We start from the raw sequence: 15,788 nt of genomic DNA on the forward strand, positions 1-15,788 counted from the left end.
TACTTCTTGATGTATTTGAAATTTAAAAGCCCTTGAGAACTGTAACAGAACCATTCTTTTGTTTTTATTAGGTGTTAGATAAACCCAGTCGGCTAACGGAAAAGGAACTTGCTGAGGCTGCAAGCAAGTGGGCTGCTGAAAAGCTAGAGAAGGCAGATGAAAGTAACTTACCTGAAATTTCTGAGTATGAGGTAAGGCAAAATTTCTTCTTTATGTTTCACATCTGAGAGTTTTGCCTGGATTTTAAATTATTGATGAAAATTTTAGTTTGTTCTAGTGTTTTAAAGTATATTTGGGGAAAATGTCCTCATGGATTATTAAATTTTACCACACACAATAATAGAATGAATATAAATGACTCTGAATTCAGTAATTACACTATGTCTGAATGTCTCTAGTAGTTTAGAAGTGTAAGAATAGTATAAATATGGAGTATAAGGAAAATGCAATATTTATATCCTTCTTTTGTGAGCTTTTAAAAGTATTTCTAGAAATCATGCTAAGCCACTAGTCATAAATCAGTGAATTCAGAACAAAAATCTAATTAAACCTTTGATCTTGGGCTATATTTATATTGCATGTTATATTCTATGCAAATTATCTCATAAATATTCCAAGAAATGCAATTATGCATTATTTGGTCTACCTGTACTTTTTGATGAGTCTTGAGTACCAAAAAATGAGAACATTTTTGGGTCCACAGAATACTCTTTATAGAATGTTTTCATTAAAATATTTGAAAATGAACTGAAAAATTTCTCTATAACCTGTAATAGAGGGAAATACAGATATTTTATGGGCCAAGTTAAGCTTCTAGATTTAGAATTTGTTACTAGAGGAATTATTTTGACCTGGCAGAGAATATAAAAATCTCTGTACGATGACAAATTATGTATATTCGGAGGAGATTTCTCACTTTACAATATATTTTTGGTTGCCTTTTAAGGAAGGTCCTTTGATAAAACAGATCAAGCATTAGAATTCGATGTACAAATTGTATACCTACATACATCTTAATACACTATGAAAAGATCCTTTCCAAAATTACTAATGTACACTGCTCATAGAAAGTACAAACCAGTACAAACCCTATCAGTACTCAGAAGTAGAGCCTTTCTTTTTTAAAATGCTGATCTGTCATTTAGCTATCAGTTGTTCTTAAATAGGTCAAGGTTTCCTTGTTACTGTGGCTATAATAATAGATATTTACGTGTATTTTCAAGTAAAGATATAAATATATCAAGCTGTCCTTCTTTGGTACCTTTCTAGCACTATTTAAAAGCGTGAACAATACACTAATACATTAATAGGGTCAGTTTGCCTATTTTCCTTAATAATTTAGAATAATGGTTTTTATATTAATAATAGAAATATGTGCTTTAAAATTGCTAATTTGGACAGCTGATAATTTTTCTCAGAGTACTTAAACCAAAAACTTCCAAAAATACTTAATTTTTTGTTTCCTAAATCTTCAATTAGCAAAGCTTTATTAAGATAAATTCTTTCTCCCCCCTCATCATTTTTGATACCTCTTAATTTAAAAAAAAAATCTCATTATCCACCTTTTCCAGATTTTAAATATTCTATTTATAGTCTTTTTTCATTGCTTGACTGGATTTTGACTCTGAATAGTCAGTGACATTGGGTCTAGAAAGACTTTTTTTTCAGGCTTCTTGTTTTTTCTCTAAAATATGCCCAGAATTTGCTAGGTTTTGAATTAATGAGAAGTCAGTAATCCTAAAAATCTATATGTGGGTCATAGGTCAGACATGATTTTTTGTTGGACCAAAGGCAAGGTGAGAACAGGGTTGAGATTACTTGAGTATGTTTGTTAGTTGGTGTGCATCATGAGTGTTGAGCAGCATTATCAATCTTGTAGCATCTAAATGTTCTTCAAGTTACATTGATACTTTTCCATACTGGAGATAAAGCAGTTGAGAAATTCTTAACGATACTCTGTCTTTTGGGCACAGATAGTCACATTTGTTTTTGGGTAGTTTTTAAATAGTTGCTCATTTCAGTGATCTATGTTTTATGAGAAATAAACTTTTTGAGAATTTTGACTTTGGTTCTATAAACTCCTTTCTGATTTGAAAGAATATGGTGGAAGGAAAAAAGGACTTTGATGCTGTGGAAGAGTTTGGCATAGTGCTGTGTGTGTGTGTGTGTGTGTGTGTGTGTGTGTTTAAATCTGATTGTGACAATCTTTATATTAGCTGTTGAATAGAGAGGAGATTAAATATTTAAGTTTCCAGTTTATCTTCTCTTGCTGTCATCAATATAGTTTTAAGCAATTTGGTTGGGAGACCATGTAGTTTATAGAGAGTCCAGTGAAATTGAAGGTAAATTCAGTGATATGTTTAAATATTCAGGAATATTATAGTTCATTCTTCTGTAACAGTTTGCATACATTTACCTTTTGGACTCTAATAGAGAATTTCCCAAAGTATTTGATAGAATGATAATTCTGAAGGGTCTTAGTGGTCTGAGGAAGAACAAAAAAGATTCTGTTAGCCCCCTTACATTTGGGAAATGCTAGATTTAAAAGAGTAGGTTGATTTTGGCACTTCAGCACTTTTCAGAGATTTTAATATGTTAATATGCTCATCAGTGGTCTGTGACAGGAGGATAAATAATAAAATTTGCATAATTTATCAAATTTTTGGCTTGAATTTTTTTTCACAGTGCTAATTTTAGGATTAGTGTTTTAAGGCATGTATTTTCAGAAAATAATACTATACTGGCTTTCTCATAGTTTATTTAAATTCACTAAATATTCATTCTGTGTCTGTTTGTATCAAACACTGCATTAGAGACATCATCTTAGCTTTCAAAGAGCTTGCAGTCAAGTTTGGTAGAGATATAATTTACTATCTGTAAATATATGGCCATGAGAGTTTTGCTTTTGGCTATCAAAATGAAAAGCAAATTATTCAGAGATTATTAGAATGTCGCAGTAGAGCAGGTTGTTGCTTCTTGCTGCAGAAGAAAAATTTTAAATGTTTCTTATTTAAATGTGAAAATGTGAATTATGTTGTTTCCATGTATCAGGTGTTATTTTCCGCTTACCCTGTCCCTAGTGAAGTATGCCCAAGTTCCATGGCCCTCTTTCAAATTCAGATCCATTCAGTGAAATCAATAGTGCTCGAGATAATAAGACTCAATATCTTTCTTGATTCCACTTTTCTTCCTTTCCTGTTGTAAAGTTTTTTGCCACTATTTCACTGATGACCTTATATTGCCTTTATTAAAAATTTCTTTTACTTGTCTAGTTATTTAGATAGATAGATAGATAGAATGTATCTCATGTCTTGTTTTCCCTCCAGTACCTTGGATAATATATATCTAATGAACTAAACTAAATTTAATTACTAATAAGCTCTTTTTTTCCAGTTTTAATGAAATGTAATTGACATACAGCACTGTATAAGTTTAAGGTGTACAGCATAATGAATTGACTTACATATATTGTGAAATGATTATCACAGTAAGTTTAGTTAATATCCATTGTCTCATATAAACACCACAAAAAAGAAAAATATTTTTTTCCTTGTGATGAGAACTCTTAGGATTTACTCTCTTGTCAACTTTCAAATACACCATACAGCATTGTTAACTATAAACACCATGTTGTACATTACGTCCTCAGTACTTATTTATCTTATAACTGGAAGTTTGTACCTTTTGACCACCTTCATCCAATTCCCACCCCACTACTCCCCAGCCCTCACCTCTGGTAACCATGGATATGATCTCTTTTTCTATGAGTTTTTAAAACAATTCCATATATAAGTGAGATCATACAGTTTTTGTCTCTCTCTGTCTGGCTTATATCACTTACCATGGTGCCCTCAAGGTCCATCCATGTTGTTGCAAATGGCAGAATTTCTTTCTTTTATGGCTGAATAATATTTTATTGTGCATGTAACTTCTTTGTCTGTGTATCAGTTGATTGATACTTAGGTTGCTTCTGTATCTTGGCTATTGTAAATTATGCAGCTATGAACATTGGGGTGCATGTACGTTTTCGAGTTAGTGTTTTCATTTTCTTCAAATATATACCCAGATGTGGAATTGCTGGATCATATGGTAGTTCTCTTTTTAATTTTTTGAGGAATCTCATACTGTTTTCTGTAGCGACTGTACCAATTCACAATCCCACCAACAGTGCACAAAGGTTCCCTTTTCTCCACATCCTCCCAGCATTTGTTACATCTTGTCCTTTTGAGGCTGGTCATTCTAAGAGGTGTGAGGTGATATTTCATTGTGGTGTTGATTTGCATTTCCCTAATGATTAGTGATGTTGAGCACCTTTTCATGTACCTGTAGGCCATTCGTGTATCTTCTTTGGAAAAATTTATATTCAGGTCCTTTGCCCATTTTTTAATCGTATTATTTGGTTTTGTGTGGGGTTTTTTTTGTTTTTTTGTTTTTTTTGCTATTGAGTTGTATGAGTTCTTTATTTTGGATATTAACTCTTTGTCCACATATATGATTTGCAAATATTTTTTCCCATTCTGTAGTTTGTCTTTCATTTTGTTAATCATTTCTTTTGCTGTTCAGAAGGTTCATAGTTTGATATAATATCACTTGTTTATTTTTTATTTTGTTGCTTGTGTTTTAGATGTCATATCTAAAAAGTCATTGCCAAGACCCATATCAAGGAACTCTCTTTCCTGTTTTCTTGTAGGAGTTTTATGGTTTCCAGTCTTACATTTAAGTCTTTAGTGCATTTTGAGTCAATTTTTGTGAATAGTGTATGTTAGGGCTCTAGTTTCCTTCTTTGACATGTGAATAACCTGATTTCTTCAGCACCATTTATTGGAGAAACTTTCTTTTCTCCGTTGAGTATTCTGGCCTCCTCTGTGAAATATTAGTTCGCCATATATGCATGGGTTTATTTCAGGACTTTCAGTTCTGTTCCATTTGGCCTATGTGTCTCTTTTTATGCTGGTATCATATTGTTTTGATTACTGTAACTAATGAGCTCTTTTAGTGTCAATTCAAGTTATTTCTCTCTTCGTTACTTGCCTTTTATTTTCCCAAAACTCATCTACTCTGATGTGTTTATTATGCTTATCAATTTATATTTTTGTATGTAGGTCTAGAATTATGATGAAGCTTGAAGTTCCTATTTTGAGTGTGTTTTAATAACTTTTTGTTTTGTTTGTTTTGCATTGACCTAACTAAGATGGAATCTAGTGGCAGAATTATTTTGACTGTGGGGTAGTCAGAACACAGTATAAATAATCTTTCTTGACATCATCTGAAATGAACTGTTGTCTGTCTAGTGTTAGAAACCATATACTGATATTGTGATTTATTTCTTAAATTATTTTTTGTTGTAGTATAATACATATAACATAAAACTTCCATCTTAACTGTTTTTTTTTTTTTTTTTTACGTTCCACATCACTTTTATTGCACAGTGGATAGATAATAAAACAATCTTTTTTTAAAAGGATACTTACACCAAACAACCATGGGGAGTACGGGGATATACATTCCCAAATGCAAAGAGGAAAAAGGAGACAGTTAACATGACTTTTTCCAGAAGCCAGAATGAGCCCCAGAGTTTTGCCACAGTAAGACTAGTGGTACATAGTTTGATATGGTCACATTTAGCCAGTTTATTGGTATAGTGTCAGCAGTTGGGAAAAAAAGAACTACGCAATGGAGACCTTAATGCTCAAAGAACCATTAGGTGGCAGTAGGGACACAGGTATCTTTTTTTTTTTATATACAGCAGGTTCTTATTAGTTATCCATTTTATACATATTAGTGTCTACATGTCAATCCCAATCTCCCAATTCATCCCACCATCACACACCCCGCCCCCACCACTTTCCCCCTTGGGGTCCATACGTTTGTTTTGTACATCTGTGTCTCAATTTCTGCCCTGCAAAACCAGTTCATCTGTACCATTTTTCGAGGTTACATATATGCGTTAATATACGATATTTGTTTTTCTCTTTCTGACTTACTTCACTCTGTATGACAGTCTCTAGATTCATCCACGTCTCTACAAATGACCCAATTTTGTTCCTTTTTATGGCTGAGTAATATTCCATTGCATATATATACCACATCTTCTTTATCCATTCGTCTGTTGATGGGCATTTAGGTTGCTTCCATGACCTGGCTATTGTAAATAGTGCTGCAATGAAAACTGGGGGAGCATGTGTCTTTTTGAATTATGTTTTTCTCTGGGTATATATGCCCAGTAGTGGGATTGCTGGGTCATACGGTAATTCTAGTTTTAGTTTTTTAAGGAACCTCCATACTGTTCTCCATAGTGGCTGTATCAATTTACATTCCCACCAAAAGTGCAAGAGGGTTCCCTTTTCTCCACACCCTCTCAAGCATTTGTTGTTTGTAGATTTTCTGATGATGCCCATTCTAACTGGTGTGAGGTGATACCTCATTGTAGTTTTGATTTGCATTTCTCTAATGATTAGTGATGTTGAGCAGCTTTTCATGTTCTTCTTGGCCATCTGTATGTCTTCTTGGGAGAAATGTCTATTTATGTCTTCTGCCCATTTTTGGATTGGCTTGTTTGTTTTTTTAATATTGAGCTGCATGAGCTATTTATATATTTTGGAGATTAATCCTTTGTCCGTTAATTCGTTTGCAAATACTTTCTCCCATTGTGAGGGTAGTCTTTTCGTCTTGTTTATGGTTTCCTTTGCTGTGCAAAAGCTTTGGTTTCGTTAGGTCCCATTTGTTTATTTTTGTTTTTATTTCCATTACTCTAGGAGGTGGATCAAAAAAGATCTGGCTGTGATTTATGTCAAAGAGTGTTATTCCTGTGTTTTCCTCTAAGAGTTTTATAGTGTCCAGTCTTACATTTAGGTCTCTAATCGATTTTGAGTTTATTTTTGTGTATGGTACTAGGGAGTGTTCTAATTTCATTCTTTTACATGTAGCTGTCCAGCTTTCCCAGCACCACTTACTGAAGAGAGTGTCTTTTCTCTTGTATATCCTTGCCTCCTTTGTCATAGATGAGTTGAGCATAGGTGCATGGGTTTATCTCTGGGCTTTCTATCCTGTTCCATTGATCTATATTTCTGTTTTTGTACCAGTACCATACTCTCTTGATTACTGTAGCTTTGTAGTATAGTCTGAAGTCAGGAAGTCTGATTGCTCCAGCTCCATTTTTCTCCCTCAAGACTGCTTTGGCTATTTGGGGTCTTTTGTGTCTCCATACAAATTTTAAGATTTTTTTGTTCTAGTTCTGTAAAATATGCCATTGGTAATTTGCTAGGGATTGCATTGAATCTGTAGATTGCTTTGGGTAGTATAGTCATTTTCACAATGTTGATTCTTCCAATCCAAGAACGTGGTATATCTCTCCATCTGTTGGTATCATCTTTAATTTTCTTAATCAGTGTCTTATAGTTTTCTGCATACAGGTCTTTTGTCTCCCTAGGTAGGTTTATTCCTAGGTATTTTAATCTTTTTGTTGCAATGGTAAATGGGAGTGTTTCCTTAATTTCTCTTTCAGATTTTTCATCATTAGTGTATAGGAATGCAAGAGATTTCTGTGCAATAATTTTTTATCCTGCAACTTTACCAAATTCATTGATTAGCTCTAGTAGTTTTCTGGTGGCATCTTTAGGATTCTCTATGTATAGTATCATGTCATCTGCAATCAGTGACAGTTTCACTTCTTCTTTTCCAATTTGTATTCCTTTTGTTTCTTTTTCTTCTCTGATTGCCGTGGCTAAGACTTCCAAAACTATGTTGAATAATAGTGGTGAGAGTGGACATCCTTGTCTCGTTCCTGATCTTAGAGGAAATGCTTTCAGTTTTTCACCATTGAGAATGATGTTTGCTGTGGGTTTGTCGTATGTGGCCTTTACTATGTTGAGGTAGGTTCCCTTTGTGCCCACTTTCTGGAGAGTTCTAATCATAAATCGGTGTTGAATTTTGTCAGAAGCTTTTTCTGCATCTATTGAGATGATCATATGGTTTTTCTCCTTCAATTTGTTAATATGGTGTATCACATTGATTGCTTTGCCTATATTGAAGAATCCTTGCATCCCTGGGATAAATCCCACTTGATCATGGTGTGTGATCCTTTTAATGTGTTGTTGGATTCTATTTGCTAGTATTTTGTTGAGGATTTTTGCATCTATATTCATCAGTGATATTGGTCTGTAATTTTCTTTTTTTGTGGTATCTTTGTCTGGTTTTGGCATCAGGGTGATTGTGGCCTCATAGAATGAGTTTGGGAGTGTTCCTTCCTCTGCAGTTTTTTGAAAGAGTTTGAGAAGGATGGGTGTTAGCTCTTCTCTAAACGTTTGATAGAATTCACCTATGAAGCCATCTGGTCCTGGACTTTTGTTTGTTGGAAGATTTTTAATCACAGTTTCAATTTCATTACTTGTGATTGGTCTGTTCACATTTTCTATTTCTTCCTATTTCTTTCTATTTCTAAAAATTTGTCCATTTCTTCCAGGTTATCCATTTTATGGGCATAGAGTTGCTTGTAGTAGTCTCTTCGGATGCTTTGTATTTCTGTGGTGTCTGTTGTAACTTCTCCTTTTTCATTTCTAATTTTATTGATTTGAGTCCTCTCCCTCTTTTTCTTGATGAGTCTGGCTAATGGTTTATCAATTTTGTTTATCTTCTCCAAGAACCAGCTTTTAGTTTTATTGAGCTTTACTATTGTTTTCTTGGTTTCTATTTCATTTATTTCTGCTCTGATCTTTATGATTTCTTTCCTTCTGCTAACTTTGGGTTTTGTTTGTTCTTCTTTCTCTAGTTCCTTTAGGTGTAAGTTTAGATTGTTTATGTGAGATTTTTCTTGTTTCTTTAGGTAGGCTTGTATTGCTATAAACTTCCTTCTTAGAACTGCTTTTGCTGCATCCTATAGGTTTTGGATTGTCATGTTTTCATTGTCATTTGTCTGTAGGTATTTTTTGATTTCCTCTTGATTTCTTTAGTGATCTCTTGGTTATTTAATAACGTATTGTTTAGCCTCCTTGTGTTTGTATTTTTTACGTTTTTTTCCCCGTAATTGATTTCTAACCTCATAGCGTTGTGGTCAGAAAAGATGCTTGATACGATTTCAGTTTTCTTAAATTTACTGAGGCTTGATTTGTGACCCAAGATGTGAACTATCATGGAGAATGTTCTATGTGCACCTGAGAAGAAAGTGTAATCTGCTGTTTTTGGATGGAATGTCCTATAAATATCAATTAAATCTATCTGGTCTATTGTGTCATTTAAGGCTCATCTTAACCATTTTAAGTGTATAGTTCAGTGGTATTAAATACATTCACATTATTATGCACATCACCACCCTCCATCCCCTTAACTCTTTTCACCTGTAAAACTGAAACTCTACACCAATTAAACAACAACTCTCCAAAGCAATTTTATCAGTTTATTCTCTCCCTCCCTCAGTCCCTGGCAACCACTATTATGCTTTCTGTCATTATGATTTTAACTACTTTAAGTACTTAAGTGGAATCATATAGTATTTTTTTGTGTGACTGGCTTATTTGATTATGCATAGTGTCTTCTAGGTTCATCCATGTAGTAGCATATTGTAGAATTTCCTGTTTCTTTTAAAAGGCTGAGTAATATTCCACTGTGTATGTGTGTACTATATTGTGTGTGTGTGTGTGTGTGTGTGTGTTAAATGCTTTATATTATTTAGAATTCCTTAGTGGATTTTTAAATAGGTTTAAAAGATACTTTAGTGATATTTTGGGAAATTGATTGGGGTTTTTGGATGGGCTAGGAGTACATTCTTTTTTTAAAAATTTTTTTACAGTAAGTCCTTGTTGGTTATCTATTTTAAGTATAGCAGTGTGTGTGTGTACTGCATTTTGTTTTCTTTTCATTGGTATGTTGTGTTTTCATTTTCATTCATCTCTAAGTATTTCTTACTTTCCCTTGTGATTTTTCTTTGTTTGTTTAAAAGTACATTAATTTCCAGAATTTTGTGAATTTTCCAGATTTTTCTTTTTAAATCTGTTGAGACTTAATATGTGCCCCAATACAGGGAAATGTTCCATGTGCACTTGAGAAGAATGTATACTCTGTTGAAGTTTGGTGGATTGTTCTGTATATGTCTGTTAGATGTAGTTAGTGTATTGTGTTGCTTAAGCCCACTATTCCCTTACTTATTTCCTTACTTATTATTGTGAAACTGTTTATTTCTCCCTTCAATTTTGTCAGGTTTTGTTTCATATATTTTTATAGTTTGTCATTAGGTGTGTAAATGTTTGTAATTGTTATATCTTCTTGCTTTATTGAAACTTTTATTAATACATAATGTCCTTGTCTCTGGTAACCTTTTTTTATTTAGAGTTTATCTGTCTGATATTATTATAGCCACTCTTGCTCTCTTTTGTTTACTATGTGCATGGAATATCTTTTTTCCATCCTTTTAGTTTCCACCTGTTTGTGCCTTTGGGCCTCAAGTGAATCTCTTGTTGATAACATATTGTTGGATCATATGTTTTTATTCATTCTGCCAATTTCTGTCTTTGGACTGGAGAATTTAAACCATTTACACTTGAAAGTAATTACTGAGGAGGGACTTACTCCTGTCATTGTGCTATTTGTATTCTATATGCCCTGTAACTTTTTTGTTCTTCATTTCCTGCATTCAGGTCTTCTTTTGTTTTTAGTTGATTTTTTGTAGTGAAATGTTAAAATTTCTATCTTGTTTCCTTTTGTGTATATTTTATAGCTGTTTTCTTTGTGGGTACAATGGAGAAGACATTTAACATCCTAAAATTGTAACACTAATTTAAATTTATACCAGCTTACCTGCAATAACATACAAAGCCTGTACTCCTTTACAGCTCTGTCTCTACCTCCTCATTTGTTGATGTTCCACAATTACATCGTTATACATTGTGTGCCGCCCCAAACCATAAACTAATAATTATTTTAAATACATTAGCATATTAAATTATCTAGAAAATAAGACTTGGAGTTATAAACCAACATTGCAGTGATACTAGTTTTCACACTAATAATTTTTTTCTTTAAATGTCATAGTCTCCTAAATCATGTTGCAAATAAAAAGTGCAGTTTCCAACTATTTACAGTAATACTAGCTGTTTTAACTATGCATTTAACTTCATTGAGCTCTTTATTCCTCCATACAGCTTCGAGTTACCATCTAGAGTCCTTTCATTTCACCTTGCAGGGCTTCCTTAAGCATTTCTTGCATGACAGATCTAGTATCATGAACTTCCTCAGCTTTTGTTTATCTGGGAATGTCTTAATTTCTCCCTCACTTATGAAGGACAGTTTTGGTGGATATAGCAGTCTTTGTTGGCAGTTTTTTCTTTTAACACTTTGAACATATCAGTCCACTGTCTTCTGGCCTCCAAAGTTTCTGATGAGAAATCTGCTTAATCTTAAGTTGAAGACCCCTTGTATTGATGATGATGATTTCTTGCTGCTTTCAAGATTCTCCCTTTGTCTTTATCTTTAAAGTTTGATTATAATGTGTCTTTTGAGCTTCTTTGAGTTCATCTTGGGTTTTTTTGAGCTTCTTGGATGTTTATATTCATGTCTTTCATCAGATTTGGGAGTTTACAGCCATTATTCATTCAAGTATCTTCTCTGCCCCTTTCTCTCTCTCCTCCTTCTGAGATTCCCAGAAGGATGTATATATTAAGTGTATATTGGTCCACTTGATGGTGCTCCACAGATCCCTTAGGTTCTGTTCACTTTTCTTCAATCTTTTTTCTTTCTGTCCTTCAGGCAATAATTTCCTATTTCCTTGTCCTGTTTTTCAAGTTCACTGATTCTTTCTTCTGCCTTTGAATCCCTCTAGTGAATTTTTTATTGTAATTATTGGTCTTATTAGCTATGAAATTTCTTTTTCATTTCCTTTTAGGTTTTTTATTTCTTTATTGATATTTCTATTTTGTTCACACATTGCTTTCTTGGCTTTTCCCACAACTTTCTTTAGTTCTTTGTGCATCTTAGAGATGGTTATTTTAAAGTTTTTTCATCCAGTAGATCTGCCATTAGGTCTTTTTCAGGAGCAGTTTCTGTTGATTCATTTTTTTCTTTGAATGAGCAGTACTTTGCCATTTCTTTGTATGATTTGTGATTTTTTTTGTTGAACACTGGGCATTTGAATCTAATAATGTGGTAACTCTGTAAGTCAGATTCCCCCTGTTCCCCTGGGCTTGCTGGGTTTGTTGTTGTTGTTGTTACTGTTTGTTTTTTATTGTTGGCTGTTTCTGTACTGAGGATCAGTCTGAGGTGTAAACAAAGTCTTCTCTGTTCTTTCTGAGCCTTTCCCTTGTTGTGCCCATTTACTTTCTAACTTCCCCCATGTATACAGTTTTTTTTTTTAACATTCTTATCTTTAATGTCTGGCTCCCAAAAGAGGAAGGTGTGAAAAATGAAGGGGGGAGGGTTCTGGTCCTTTATATCCCCTGGAAGTCACTTCAGTCAGAATAAGAGGGGCTTGCAACAGTCGGGGGAGGTATAATAATAATGGCTGTTCGCCTGTTTGTCTGCCCCTCTGATCAGAAGCAGCAATCAGTGATCGGAGCACAGTTCCCTGATATTTGAAGGATAGGGTACTTTTTCCCCAGTCTGACTCCCATAAGCAATGTGTAAGCTGCTCTAGGAACATGTACACAGCTTCCTGCCAAGTGGGTAGGGGTGGGAGATGGGCAGCTGCTACTGTGTGAAGAGCTGAATTTAACCTCAGTTTTACCACCCATGTCTTCCTCGGAAGGGACAAGACTTCAGCAGAGTCCAGAGTTCCACAATAGTTAAGTCAGACATTATGCCAGTGTAATTTTTTGTGTAGGTTGGGAGACAGATTGCTAGTGTTTCCTATTCTGCTGTCTTCCCAGAATCCTCTCCCCTTAAATGATTCGTATACTTTCAATTTAAATCCCTTAAGATATATAACTCAGACTTATAAAAACCAGGTTTTTTAAAAAAGTAGATTATGCATGCACATGTCAGAAATTCAAAAGGCATTGGAATAGGTACAGTGTCTTCTAAGTTATCCCTATTGAGACAGCCTCTTCTATCATTTTTTTCCCCATAGGTTATATCCCTCCAGAGATAGTGTGTTCATATATATGCATAAAGGTATATATACCCATGCTTCCCTCTTCCCTTTTGTTTTTGACACAACTGGCAGTATATTTATGGGGAATGACCTTCAGGACTTGCCAGGAGAAAAATTAGGATACATTATGCAGTATATTTAGACTGTTCTTATTCTTTTAAATGATTTCTTAGTATTCCATGGTTCTAGATAGTGCATAATTTACTTGATGGACGTTTAGGTTGTTTTCAATCATTTGCCACTAACGGCAACCATATCTTAGCATTCGTTGCTCATGTGTGTATCTGTAGATTAAGTTCCTACAGGTGAAGGTGCTTGGTGAAAGGGATATGTGGTACATTTTGATAAATATTGCCAAATTACTCTCTAAAGAGGTTGTGGCAGTGTACAACACATTAGATGTTGGAATGCCACTGCTCTTACAGGTGAAAAATACCACTAATTAATATATATCTTGTGACTTCTGTAAACCTACTGCTGTTTGCTGCTACGTCAATCACAAAAACCGTAAGTTTTTTGATAAACTTGTGATAAGTACAGTTTTCTTATTTCCTCCTTCACCTCCCACCCAACTAAAATATACAACAGTAAAATATATTAGCTCAAACTTTACTCTTTCCAAGTTACTGCTTACTGCAGGCTCCATGAAGCCAAGAACTTTTGTCTGTTCTGTTCATTGATAGATCTAGTGTCACTTGAGCAGTGCTTGGCATTTATCATAGAATAAATTTTTGAGTAAACTAATGCATTGTAGTTAAATAATAGTTTTCCCTCATTTATTTAGTTTTCCTCTTTTCATCAAAAGTATTTTTAGAAAGTAAGATAATCGGCCTTGGGCTTTTTATGGGATCATTTACTCATTAATGAACTATTGCAGTATTGTTGAAGTAATAATTATTGCTGTTTGGAGTTGTTTTCTTTTCAGTTATTTCAATAAATTCTTAGGTTACAGGAGGCAGGGTATTTTTAACTTCTGAAGTAGAGTCCTTTTCTATGTTTCTGTGTAATATATTTGCTTATGTGTGTTCACACTTCTCACTTCCAGTTGGACTTTTTTCTTCTGTGTTTCTTATATAGATTGCTTAAGGAATAGTTACAGGACAAAACCTTCTAGCTCTGTCTTAATATAGTATGAAATATAATTTTGTAATGGAATAAACCTAGAGGCTTTGTCTTACCTAAGATTTAAAAAGTAGCCATCATTTCCTCTTTAATCCTTCTCACATAAGTTCATTATGCATAGCAAGATTGAAAGTGTTTCTTTTCTTAAGACAGGTTAAATTTAGCACTTTCTCTTGAGATAATCTGCCAATTGGTGCTTATATTCAGTCATCTAAAATGCTGTATGTCCTTTAAGAAAGTAATAAAAGATTTCTAATTCTTTTTAAAGGCGGGATCCACGGCACCATTGTTCATTGACCAGCCAGAAGAACCTGAGACAAATGCAACAGATGGCATAGAATTATTCGAAGACAGTCAGCTAACCAGTCGCTCTAAAGCAATAGCCTCAAAAACCAAAGAGATTGAACAGGTGAGAATCCAGTCTGCTTAAAGTATAAAATCTTTTGTTCCTGTCATTTTGTACACAGTAGTTACAGTAAATATTTATTGAATAAATATTTCATTTTGTCTTTTTCCATTTGTGACCCTGAAATTACAATGTAAAAAATTCTAAAAAATGTTTGATTTGATTTCACAGTAATTTTGATCAGTTTGGTCTTCCACCCCTGCTTACTTTTTTTTCTCTTTTTAATAAAAAGCAAGCTTCTATTTTAGAGAATATTAATATTCTAGTTAGTGTGGAGCAATTAAAGAACTATTAAACTTAGAGATGGGTTGAAAAATATTAAATATACCAATATAATAGCAAATGTTAGTTTTGAATACTGGGATTACAGATGTTTCTTGATGGTTTTCATTATACTTTTAAGTATTTTTCAAATATTAAAGAAAAAATAAAGGATAGGTATTTAAATCTAATTTTAATGATGTCATTTTGAAAAGTCAGGGTCTTGTTTTTAATAGATTGAATAGATTGCTTAAGGAATAGTTATAGGACAAAACCTTCTATCTGTATCTTAATACAGTGTGAAATGTAATTTTGGAATAGAATAAGCCTAGAGGCTTTGTCTTACCTAAGATTTAAAAAGTAGCCATCATTTCCTCTTTAATCCTCCTCGCATATGCTCATTATGCATAGAAAAGTTGAAAGTGTTTCAATATGGAAATATTACCTGCTTTATAGGGTATTATCACTTTATGAGAATTAAATGAAGTAAATGAAATGTGAAAGGGCTTTCTAAAATGTGACATGTACAGCTGTTTGTTTTTGATGTTGTTACTCTCTAGTGCCTTGAGTAAATGTCATTATATTGTTATATAATCTTCTAAAAACTGTTGGAAATTAAGAACAAAATTAAACCTTTTCTCAAGGCGCTGTCCATTTCCACATCAATTAAAATCTATTTCCCTTGGTTAAGTAGAAGATCTTATTTAAATCCTAGATATGATTGTGCAGCTTATATAGGAAAACGGTGACTGAGAAAATCCGGTTTAATTTGGTGATGTGAAAGGCAGATTGGTGCCTTTCAAGATATCAATTAAATGGGAGTAAATAAATGGTTTGCTCACTAGGTGTATCTTCCAGTACGAATATGAATATCATTGCCCTATATAAAATTACTGTCTTTTTACTCTGACTTATTTTTCTTTG

General features: G+C 33.6%; 1 protein-coding gene across 13 annotated transcripts in view; it reads left to right on the forward strand.

The window, feature by feature from the left end:
• Positions 1–15,788, forward strand: part of PPHLN1 (periphilin 1) — a 142,011-nt gene that overhangs the window by 78,825 nt on the left and 47,398 nt on the right. For all 13 annotated transcript variants that reach the window (XM_004274441.3, XM_033436544.2, XM_033436549.2 and 10 more), the window contains 2 exons: positions 72–191; positions 14,466–14,606. In XM_004274441.3, coding sequence (XP_004274489.1) covers positions 72–191; positions 14,466–14,606 — 261 coding nt within the window. The remainder of the gene's footprint in view (positions 1–71; positions 192–14,465; positions 14,607–15,788) is intronic.

The sequence above is a fragment of the Orcinus orca genome, chromosome 11 (genome assembly GCF_937001465.1).
Source record: "Orcinus orca chromosome 11, mOrcOrc1.1, whole genome shotgun sequence".
In the NCBI taxonomy this organism is placed as follows: Eukaryota; Metazoa; Chordata; class Mammalia; order Artiodactyla; family Delphinidae; genus Orcinus; species Orcinus orca.